The sequence below is a fragment of the Myodes glareolus genome, chromosome X, assembly GCF_982192425.1.
Source record: "Myodes glareolus chromosome X, mMyoGla1.1, whole genome shotgun sequence".
Classification (NCBI taxonomy): domain Eukaryota; kingdom Metazoa; phylum Chordata; class Mammalia; order Rodentia; family Cricetidae; genus Myodes; species Myodes glareolus.
Genome location: NC_142053.1, coordinates 81,526,273 through 81,538,650, shown reverse-complemented (window position 1 = coordinate 81,538,650; position 12,378 = coordinate 81,526,273). Strand labels below are relative to the sequence as shown.

Sequence of the window (12,378 nt, the reverse complement as noted above, 5' to 3'; positions counted from 1 at the left end):
ATTGTTAGACTAGCTGGACCACAGCCTGTAAGTCAGTCTAATAAATCCCACATACATACATATTCATTCATGAATATATATATATATATATATAGATAGATAGATATTCATTAATTCACTCTGTAAGTTCTGTTATTCTAGAGAACCCTGACTAATAGACTCAGTCCTTTATCTTTATTTCTATTATATCAAAGCTAATTTTGTAACCCAATATGTTCCTATGATTGCATTTGGAGTTTACCTCAATAATCTAGAGTAATAGTTTCATCTCAAGTTCCTTAATATAACTACACCTGTAAGTTTTTTTTGCCATATAAGGTAATGTTCATAGGTACTAGAGACCAGTACCTGAAGTTCAGAAATGTTGCATAGCCTTATTTTTTGTTAGTAAGACCAAAACTCAAGGTTTGTGCATGCTAAGCAAGTGTTCTGCCACTGAGCTACAGACTCCCAGCCCCTGAATCACTTTCAGATAACAGTGTTGCAATTTGTTTAATGCAAAAACTTCATCATTAAATTTAATAAAATAATAACTATTTACAAAAAATATTGAATTAAGGAATTATTATAATAGTTTATTACCTGAAAAAGTATAAAAGGCCTAAAACAAGTTCCTTGATCACTACTCTACATAAAATTAGCATGTATTCAAAATAGAAATATAGGTTCTAAGAAAGGGGAGAACATGGTAGTCAAATATACATTTAGAATAAGGATATAATATTGTCTGAAAACAAGTATGTGCTACATGCCAAAGTATGCATAAAGCACATCTAAAATTATCACCTTCTCAAAAAAGATGGGTTCAGAAACTTGAATTCCAGAGACTAAATTCCTTGGATTTAATTGGATCCAATTAAAGTAGCAGGGAAATAAAAAGAAGTCAGCCAGCATCACATAACACTTTAATTCTAGTAGGCTGGCCAACCTCCTTACCTAGACTGGAATAAATGTGGCTGAGAATACGAGCTGGCTGTACTCTGATAGGGTACACCTCGGCAATGGTCTCCACATCAATTCCTTTGTCCTTCAAAATGGCCTTGATTTCTTCTGTTTCAGCTAGAATGGACACTATAGGAAAGAAAGATGAAGTTAACAGAAGGTTTTTTGTTCAGTAGAAACTTTAAAAATATTTTTTAGATTTATTTCATGTGTATGAATATTTTGCCTATATGTATGTCTGTCCATGCATCGCATGCTATCCTGGTGCCAATGGAGATCAGAAGAGGGTATTGGATCCCCTGAAATTGGAGTTATGGACAGTTATAAGCCACCATATGGATTCTGGGAAGTGAACCTGGTCCTGGTAGATCCCCTGGAAGAACAAGTGCTTCCAATAGTTAAGCTGAGCCATCTCTTCAGACCCTTAAAATTATTTTCAAGTGCATAATTTCTTTTAGAGTAGGAAAGAGGAGGAAATTATTGCTAAGGAATTGTGATTAATCAGTAATTATTCTAGATGAAAATATTACATATATGGGAAAGTAATAACATGACTAGAGACTTGATTTTTTTGACTAGGTACCTATTTGTGCCTACTGAATGGCACTTTCAGTATTTATGAGACTCCATGTTGAAAATGGAAAATTTTAACCACAAGATGGCTCAGTATTTAAGAGCACTGGCTTTTCCAGAGGACCCATGTTCTGTTCCCAATGCCCACATGGTGGCTTACAACCAACTATCTGTAACTCAGTTCCAGGAGATCTGATGTCATCTGAGGGCACCAGGTACACATACTGGTGCACAGACAAACATGAAGACAAAGCACCCATATGCATTAAAATATAAATAAGTAAAGGAAGGTAGCCTGAAAGAGCTGGTGGCTAACTGGACTTGAAATAATAATGAGTAAAATGGTCAGGAGCAAAAAAATGAATGAGGGGCTGAAGAGACAGATCAGCAATTAAGAGCATTGGCATCTCATCCAGAGGGCACAGGGTCAGTCCCCAGTACCCACATGATGGCTCACAAACTTAACTCCAGTTCCAAAGAATCTGATTCCCTCTTCTGGACTCCACAAGCACCAGGCATGCACATCCATGCATGCAAAATGCCCATGCACATAATTATTTTAAAGTTGATAGGAATGTTGGACAGGACAGTAGCAAACCACACAGACTTCAATGTTATAGTATGAAAGATCTTACCAAGCAGTAAAAGAAATGAAAATGGAAAAGTAGATAGGGGTTAGGCTCATCATGGAAGAATACGTGTTATTTTGAGGTTTTGTGTATTATTGTTGGGAACTGTTTCCCAAGCTGCATTCTATAGAACTGCAGGGTTCTATATGGAGCAATAGAGTTGTTTATAGGAACAGAAGGGGTTAAAGGAGAAGCAAGCAAATAACCTTTTGAGACACTAGGAGTACATTCAACGCAAGCAACTAGATTCTTGTTTATATTTAAAAAATATTTAGAGTCAAATGTCAGATGCTAGGGATAGACATAATGAGTCCTGATGGAGGGCAGAAAGGAGTTAATCTGAGAGAGGTGATGGTAAAAGTAAGGGAGGAACTGTTTCAGATTAAAGAGACAGCATGTACAAAGCTACAAAAAGTTAGCTTTTTTTGCTTTGCTTCCTGTTGTGCTAGGGAATGAATCCAGGCCTTCACAGAGCAGTCAGCCACTTGTACCACTGAGCTAATCCCACAGCCTCTGAAAATTCCTTTGTAATAGGAATATGGAGTGTGGAGAACAGTGGTGAGAAATGAAGTAAAATACAAGGTTCAGTGTTAGATCACATAGAGTCCTTGTAAGCCATACCGAGAGAGCTAAGATAGGAAGCCCCTGCAGAGTTGCACCTTAAAAAGAATACACTAAATAATTAAAGAATGAATGGACATTTGTTTGTGTGGTCTACAGTAATTTTTGAAAAAAATCAAAAGAATGAACTGACAGACATTACGGGGCCTTGACAGAAGGTAAACATCAGTTCAAAATTAATGTAATGTAAGGAGGTTATGCTGATAACTTACATTAATAGTAAGCTACTGGAATTGTCAAAAACAGAATGAATTTCAGAATGACTGAAGAAATAAAAAATCTTGTTATAATCTAGAACTTGTTATATAAGTACAGGAAATCAGAGAAGAATAAATATGAACTGAAAGTATTCATTTGTGTAGCTGGGGGTATCATGTGCCATTTAGTCATAGAGGTGCAGAAGGAATCCTAGGCATAGATGACACAGTAGGAGGATCCAGCTGATCAACCTTTGTTATGTTTAGTCTACAGTGCATGAAAACATGTGGGACTGTCAGAAGACATTAGAAACAGACTGGATGGGACAAAAATACATTATCAAGAGAAGAGAACCCAGAATATAACTCTGAGAAAATTCAGGACTAACTAGATAAAGCAAAGTCTGGGGAAAGGATAAGTTCTTGTCTTATAGCTCATATTTTCTTTCTAGCACAGGAAGTAGGGTCAGCATGTGAAAGTGAAGGAAGACTGAAGAAGGTGGAGAATAGGACCAATTATTCGGAGCAAGACAAGTGGTAGGTTATGGACAGAATTCCCAGCAATACCAATAGTTCAAGGAAAAAGGAAGAAAAGGAAGTCCACAATAAGGTAGAAAAGTACTTAAACAGGTTGAAGGAGAAATACAAAAGCATAACATGGACGCTGTGGAAATTCAGTTTCTAGAAAGATAAATGACAAGTTGATTTAAAAGATCTGCTAATATACTGATCATAAAATATCTGTTAACACTGACAATACCAAGGTCTCTGGAAACTAAGCAAGAAATTTTCAGCGTATTACACCAGGCTCTAAACGACTGGAAAATTAATGGACTATGAAGGGACAGAAATATCAATATGAAAAGAAGCCACAAATGACAGCCAGATGGAGATTAACATAGTATATAAAGAAACTGGATTGGGGGAAGTCTTAATATTTCAAAATAAGATTGTTTGTAAAGAAGAATATAGGATGAAGCACCAGCAGGGGAATTTGTCTTGAATAGGTGAGCACCTTTTTCTGAGACTAGAAAAAAGAAAGCAAGGATGGGTAAGAATGCTGGGGGTGGAAAGTGTTGGGAAATTAAAAAACATCAGAATATTAGAATAATCAGGCACGAAGTATCAGTTCAAATATTAGGTTGAAAACAGGGCACAGCTGAACAAAATAGAGTACTTTGTTATACTGGCTGTGAATAAAGAAAATACTGACTAAAGATAAGAACAAAGAGCAACAAACCAGAAGTTGAGTTGGGAACCATGGTTGTTCAATGCCACCACTCCACTCACCAAGTGCTTTCCCCCGATAATATCTTTTAGTAGGTATAGGATAAGAAAGTTTAGATTACATGACTGATCTAGAACTATAATACTCTGGTAGATGCAGCAGAAATAAGAGGCAGCAGTAATTGGAATAGTTAGATGATCAAAATATTTAGATGATCTTTAGGAAGAAAGAGCAGACTTTCTTAGGTAGAAAGAGACAACTTTAAAAGGAAGAAAAAGAAAGCTGAGATTAGCAGAATCTAAAACTCTAAAATAGAAAAGAAAGCATTGTTAGCAGAACACAAGGATATCTATAAGGTCCAAATTTTGACCCTTGGTGGGTATGGTGGTTTGAATGAGAAGGGCCCCAAAGGCCTTATTTAAATGCTTAGTCTCCATTAGTGGAAACATTTGGAAACATAATGGAAACAGATTAAAAGGTATGACCTTTTTGAAGGAAGTGTGTCAGTGGAAGTAGCAAAAGTCCACTGTCATTCTCAGCTACTTCTCTCTTTCTGCCATCTATCTGTTGATAAGGATGTATCTCTCAGCTACTGCTCCAGCATCATGCCTGTTGTCACGCTCCCTACTGCGATGCTCATGAACTCTAACCTTCTGGAAGTGTAAGCCCCAAATTAAATGATTTCTTTTATAAGCTGCCTTGGTCATGGTGTTTGGTCATAAGAGCAAAAGGAAAAGTAACTAGAATGGGGTACCAAACATAGAGGTACAGAGAAAGGGTTCTAGAGTCATGATATTCAAAAATTTTAAGGTTAAAAATAGTAGATTAAATCCATATCAATACTGAAATCTAGTTTTATGACAGAATTTGGGGAAGAGAAAAAAGGCTGTGAATTGAACCTCAAAGTCATAAACTATGAATTAGAACAAAGAGAAGATCAGCACAGTTAGAAGGTTTAAACCTCAAAGGAATACACACCTTCTCATGGGGGATGAAGAATAATGGTTAAAGTCCAATTTCTGTCTCTGGGTTTTTATTATTCATGCTACACTTTATAAAACATTTGCTAGAGACACCGAGAAGCAAAGACTACCTATATGATCCCACAGACTGTCAAGTATAAGATGCTTTAGAAAACATGTTGATTTTCCATTCAGAATCAACCTGAAAGTCAAAAGACTAGGAATATCTTAAGAAGCTTTACATCAGGACAACACCATATTGAGGAGTGATGTTGGAGAGTGAAAATTCCCATCAAGATGTCTACTCTCATAAACAAGGACGATGGTTAATATTTTCAAAAGAAACAAGGAAGGTAAAAATATTGACCTTTTCTGGGAGAGGTAAAAGGATGGGAGGATGACAAAAGAGGCCAGCTTTGTGTCCAACATATAAAGATTATTCACAGATATTAGACAAGGATAGTTGTCCTTTGAGAAAGGGTCCCTGTGGTTTTGAATCAAAACGGCCCCCACAGGCTCACAGGCATTATCTGAAAGGATTAGGATGTGTGGACTTTGTTGGACTGCTTGTTGGAGGAGGTGTGTCACTTGGGGTAGGCTTTAAGATTTCAGAAACCCAAGCCAGAGTCAGTGGCTCACTCCCTTTTCTTGCTGCCTGCCGATTCCGATATAGAGCTCTCAGCTACCTCTCCAGCACTATGTCTGCCTGTGTGCTGCCATGCTTCTCACCAGGATAATGGACGAAACCTTTGAAGTATAAGCTAGTTCCAATTAAATGTTTTTCCTTTAGCAGGATTGCTATGGTTGTGGTGTCTCTTCACAGCAATAGAAACCCTGAGACAGTCTGACTCTGTATCCTTGATTGTCCTGGAACTCTAGATATGGAACAAGCTACTATTGAACTCACAGTGATTTGCCTGCCTTTGGTTCCCAAGTGCTGAGATTAAACACATGTACTACCACACACACCCAAAGACTTGGATTTCTTAATGTTTAGAGTATTCAGCTCAGTGTTTTGCATAATGTATATACCCTCACATTTAAAAAATTGTAGACATACTCCCCAGTGAGGCAGTGGTCAGAAGCAAATGAACTATGAGGGATGCAGGCCTAACAGTCTAAAACAGACAAAATATAAATGTATAGAGGTTATGAAAATAAAGGAATACTAGCATGAAAAACATAGGAAAGTAACAGTAACCAGGGGAATAACATGTCATGAAATTTTAAAGAGTTCCCAGAAATAAAGCATATCAAATAGTATTTTATAATCCTCTGAGGTAATCTTTCATTTGTTTATTATTAACAGTAATTTTAAAACAAACTGAACCAAATTTATTACGTACTTTTTGAATCCTAATACAAAGTCCCCAAATCTTTCCCCCAATCAGACCTTTAATATAACATTTCTATTGCTGGGAGTAATACATACCTTGAACCACCACATCTGGCTTTGGCACAGTAGAAAACCTACGATTCAAGGGATCAATTTCTCCAGGAGCTAAAAATCCCTGAAGAAAATGCACAAAAACAAAATTAATAAGCCTCAAAAATAAAGCTAGGGCAATGGAGAGATAGCTCAGAAGTTAAATGGAAAGGGAAAAGGAGGTCAGTACAAAGGGAGACGAAAGGTAAAGGGACAAGTAATATTAAGGATGTTTGAAAAGGCCACAGGAACATTTCATGCTTACGTATACACACACAGACACACACAAAGACACAGAGACACAGACACAGACACAGACACACACACACACACACACACACACACACACACACACACACACACACACGCTATTGCTATTTCCCTTGGTTGCCTCTTAGAACTTGAAGGTAAGACCCAATAGCTGAAGACACCATACAATCAGGAAGGAACTGAGCTGGAACTGACCTGAAAGCTTCCTACCTGATGATTAGATCTCTAAATGACCAAAAGTGCTATGCAAGCTGCCAGGGGAGAAAAGCAATCAATAGTTCTGACCAGCTATGAAACCTATGAACCACAATGACCTCAGGGTCCAATAGTGGTACTTATCTCATGGAAGCAAACGACAGATGTCTAACTGGACTGAAGGCCAACTCAGTATGAAGAAACTCATGCCTGATACTGGAAACCTAACCAACTACCTTTAGCTGTTGAGGTCTTGAAACTTTGAGGAGAACTTACTACTACCACTTTCTGAAGCAGTGTAATTCCTAACTGAATTCTAAATGTCCATCCTTATACTCACAGGTACATGTAGCTATCACCTCTCATCAAAGAAGGTTCTTTTTGTAGCAGAGATTGATAAAGAATACCACACGTGGTTTAAACGCAGAGAACAAATGCCTTTGAGGTACCCAATCCCTATCAATACATCTACAATGCCCCGACATCTAAGGTTCAGGGAACATAACAGAAAAGCGAACGGAAGGATTTTAAGAGCCAGAGAACCAGAACATCTGCTATGATTCATTGTACTTTCTGTATGTGGCAGGGAAGCTTCACCCATGAAATTTTAAACATGGTCACCTAAACAAGACCAGCGCAATGATACTATCAGTAGGCATACCAACACCAATGGGGAAAAAAATCTCAGAAGACCTGAACAAAGAGCTACAGATAATTAATGGATGCTGAGACAGGGAGAATCAGTTTTCTCCAGGAATGAGACCCTGACAGGCCCAAGTGGTCAGTCCTAAATAAATACATATACAAACAACACTAAATGGACCAGGCAGGCTGTGTGTGGAAGGAAGCAATAGGTGAAGATAATATAAATAGAACACTCATGCATGAAATTCTCAAAATAAATTAAACTAAAAATTATAATAAACATTGTTTGCTTATTTGTCCCTGTATTTGCTGTGCTTTTTGGCTAGCAGAAATCTTTTTATTTAGTTCCCATATGTTGTGAAATAAGATGAACTCACCCATTTTTCTTTAATAATACTGAATTCTTCCTGGTTTTGCTCAATTTAATTTATTGTTGGATGAGAAAGCTGCCAGGACGATTGCTTTAAAGCAGTATGCTCATTAGTGCTAGCTCCAATCTCATGTCAATTAAAGATTATCAAATTGCCATGACCACAGAAAACAAAACCAAGAATATAGCTGCAGAAAATAAACGGCCATATAAGTAGGGGAAAATCTTAGAAATTCCAGGTAAGTTCCAAACAAGGTTTTCCAGAAACCTGGGTCTATAATATCAAAACATCCATGCTAGGTGTGATAGCACACACCTGTAATCCCAGAACTCGGGAAACAAACACAGAAGGATCCCTGCAAGTTCAAGACCAGCTTGATCTATGGGGAAAGTTCAATGCCAGCTACTGTTACATAGCAAGACTGTGTCTTTTTTTTTTAATAACCTATAATGTGGGAAATAGGTTTTTCAGGAAGTACTGGAAAACTTTTTAGAAGAAACTTTTTCTATGTAGGCTCAAATGCCTCCCAAAGAAACTGAATACAAAATTGTGCCTCATTAATTCTGTTAAGAGCCATCTTAACAGAATGTGGTATAAAGAACATTTAGAGAGCTCCTTACCAAAAAGTAAAAACAGAAATATTAACAAAATAGAAAGAGCACACTGGTATTATCAAGCACTAGCCAAAGTGCCCAAAGTAATCAGCTAATTCAGTTGAGGAATGAAACCTTACGTTGCTTACAAAGGTTGGCATTTAATCCATTATCAATAATCATTAAGCATAACTGCATTCATTAGTTGCCAGGCAAGGCACCAAGGGGAGTTTTGAAAGGGAAAGATCCACAACTTTATTCCTGAACAACACCAAGTGCAATGCCAAAATAGGGAACTGTGGGCAACAGGATAGACATGGCTGCCAGGGACCAAGAGATTTTTGTCAAGCACTGGCCATAACCCCCATGCTGAAGACTTGGAAGAAAAGTTATAATTACATCAAATTACAAAAGGAAGAAGATATCGTTTGAATTTAGTGAGTTCATTGCAAATCTGATCATATGGTGACTAAGGCAAATAAATAAATAAAAGGTAGGATAGCTTTGAAGTCTTACCTCTGCCATCAAGCTTCCTAAAATGTATAGAGACTGACCCCACATGTGAGGCAATTTTCCCATGGGGACTCGATCCACAGTGTGAGGATTTTGATATTCTTCATCAACCTAAATGAAATGATAAATAGGTCAGATGAGAGGCAATAAGAGAAAGCTTACGATACTAGATGATAAAAGACAGTTTAGATTAGGATTCACAGTTTATCGGCAATGGATTGGAAAGTTAAGTAGGGCAGTGCTCAAGCTGTGATGTGTGACCAAATCACCCAAGGGTCTTGTGCAAATGCAGACTGAATCGGTGTGTGGGGGTGGCTAATACATATTCTTAATTCTCAGGTGACACTGCTGATGCCACTAGGAACTTATTCTCCAAATCGCCACCAGAAGGAAAAACTGTGTCTCTACCATGTCTAATTCTCCTTCACAATGGTAAACAAAAACAATACTTGCTTCGTTTTTCCAAGTCTGATCTACTCCAGCAGTCCCTGATTACTGGCTTCAGAGGATACCAAGTCCTGAGAGCTGGCACAGGACATCAGTCTGGTTCCATCTACTGATCTGTACATTATTCTCAGAACTGAGATTTGCTTTCATTCATATTTGACTGTACAACAGTCAAATAATTGAGACTGCTTTAATTTATTTCTGGAGGAATTAAATCGCACATTTGTTGTCATAATCTGAAAACCAAATTGTTAGAATATTAAGATCACCGGATACAAAATCACAAAACTATTTGACTCAAACAACGGTTGACTCAGTATCCCAGAAATACGGTTCCTCTCCTGTCAATGGTCCAGCACTATCCAACTCGCCTTGTCAGGGGGAACACTGTACAGCTCTGGAAGAAGCGGGACTCCATTTTTGCCCTTGATGAGAACTGCATCAAGAGCCTCTCTATATTCTTGGACCTGCAGAAAAAAAGAAAAAAATTTTTAGAGACTTTCTGTGGAAACATAGCAGAAAGACACAGAATAAGCTTATAACCAAGTAAAAGGGAGAGGAAAGGGGCAATGATACTGTGTCAACTTGACACAAGCTATAATCATCTGAGAGGACAGAGCCTCGACTGAGAAAATGCCTCCATAAGAACTGACTGCACTCAAGCCTGCAGACCAATTTCTTAACTAGTGATTGATTAAAAAAGCCCAGCCCATTGTGGGTGGAGCCAACCATGGGCTGGTGGTCCCAGGTTGTATAAGAAAGCAGACTGCTCTGAGCAAGTCATGGGGAGCAAGCCAGTAAGCAGCTCCTCTCCATGGCCTCTGCTCCTGCCTCCTGGTTCCTGTCCTGTTTGACTTCCTGCCACCTTAGCTTCCCTTAATGGATTGTGATTCAGGATATATAAGTCAAATAAACCCTTTTCTCCCCAAACTGCCTTTTGGTCATGGTGTTTTGTCACAGCAGTAGAAACCCTAACTAAATCAAGTTTATTACATGTTTGTTATAGGTCAAATCTCACATGACTTTTTGTATACTTTAACACATTTAATTTTAGTTTCATCCTAGTAGGTATGTGTAATTGAAGTCCTTTAACATGGGGATTAACTTCTAAGAGGTTCTGAACTTGTAGTTTATTAAGCAAATACCTGACTTAGTGTAGTTTACTCTGACTAGTCTGTCTTCGAGGGCCTAAGTGGTCTGCTATCTATTACCTTAAGTGTACCTTCCTGAGCCAGCTCTTTCTTGTTTAGCGTTTATGTTTTAAGAGGCTATCAACTTAAGAGTGTGTGGGGGTTGAAGTTGAGAGAAGAAAGCTGGGAGGGTCTGGAGAGAGGAAAGGAAGGGGGAAATGATGCAATTCTATTTCAATTGAAATATATTTTAAAAATGATTTTTTTTTGTTGTTTTGTTTGTTTGAAAACAGGGTCTCACTATGTAGCTCCTGCTGCCCTGGAACTCACTATGTTAACTAGGCTGGGCTTAAACTCACAGAGATCCATCTGCTTCTGCCTCCCAAGTGTTGGGATTGAAGGTGTGTGCCACTATGACTGACAAAAAAGTTTTATTTTTATAAAGTATATGTATGCATATGTGTCAGTGTGGGGGTATATGATCGTGTGTGCTGGTACCCTTGAAAGTCAGATGTGTCAGATCTCCTGAAGCTGGAGTTGTAACTCTCTAAGAGTTTGTGAGCCACATGACAAGGATGTAAAGAATCAAACTTGGGTCTTCTGGAAGAACATTATGTGCTCTTAATCATTGAGCCATCTCTCTAGTCCTTGACTTGGCTTTTATTTTATTTAAGTTTATTTTTATTTATGTGTGTATACATCTGTGTGTGTGTGTGTGTGTGTGTGTGTGTGTGTGTGTGTGCGTGCATGTGCCTGATACAGATGCTGGGATCTACCTTTGGTCTTCTGCAAAAGTAGCAAATGTTTTTAATCACTCATAAATCTCTCCAGCACCTTGAATAGGCTTTTAAATCTACATTTTTATTATCTGCTTTTAGTTAGTATATAAAATAATGGATTTTATTATGACATTTTCCATACATGTCTATCATTGTACTTTGCTCGTATACACCTTCCCATTAATTACCCTTGTCATCACTCCTCTCTAGGTTTGGCTGTTACTATAGTCAGGTTTATGTTATTTACTTAACGATTTGCTGAAACACAGTAATTCATAAACTATAAAAAAGGAAAGAGTCAGGACGCAGCTCAGTGGGCCTAGTGTATACAAGGCCTCGGGTTCATAAGAAGTAAAAAAAAACACAACAAAACCATAATTTATGGGGGGAAACATAGTTCTTTAACGCAATAGCTTCATCCCAGCTGCTTTGTGGTATAATTAGGATATTGATAAAATTCACAAAGTTTTCAAATGTTTTTAATAGATTAGGGTACAATTTAAGTATTGTGGAAGGGTTCCTGCAGGTTTACAGCAGGTCGGGGAAAATGATCAGGGTGAGATAAGACTGAAACTTGGATCAGCTGGATTTTGGTAACTCATGCTGGGCCAGAATTTCTAGAGTCTGACATCAGCTCATTTATTTTTGCTATATTTAAGCACAACACAATTTAGGAAAAAAAGTATTCAAATAACAATTAACTCAACCCCATGAGTACAACAAAGCTTAAGACATGTCTGCATTGAAGTTTTTTACAAAGTACATACAGCTTCACATGTAAGATGACTTCTTGTTGACTTAGAAACAATGGTCAAGATAAGGGCTTAAGAATGACTGAGGTAGATACAATGCCTGGC

At 37.9% G+C, this 12,378-nt stretch overlaps 1 protein-coding gene across 4 annotated transcripts in view; it reads right to left on the bottom strand.

Annotated features, from left to right (window-relative positions):
- The window catches only part of Phka1 (phosphorylase kinase regulatory subunit alpha 1), a 127,531-nt gene that overhangs the window by 75,715 nt on the left and 39,438 nt on the right, over window positions 1-12,378 (bottom strand). For all 4 annotated transcript variants that reach the window (XM_087902654.1, XM_087902651.1, XM_087902652.1 and 1 more), the window contains 4 exons: window positions 9,984-10,079; window positions 9,169-9,276; window positions 6,585-6,663; window positions 937-1,071 (listed from right to left, as the gene is read on the bottom strand). In XM_087902654.1, the coding sequence (XP_087758780.1) occupies window positions 937-1,071; window positions 6,585-6,663; window positions 9,169-9,276; window positions 9,984-10,079 (418 nt within the window). The remainder of the gene's footprint in view (window positions 1-936; window positions 1,072-6,584; window positions 6,664-9,168; window positions 9,277-9,983; window positions 10,080-12,378) is intronic.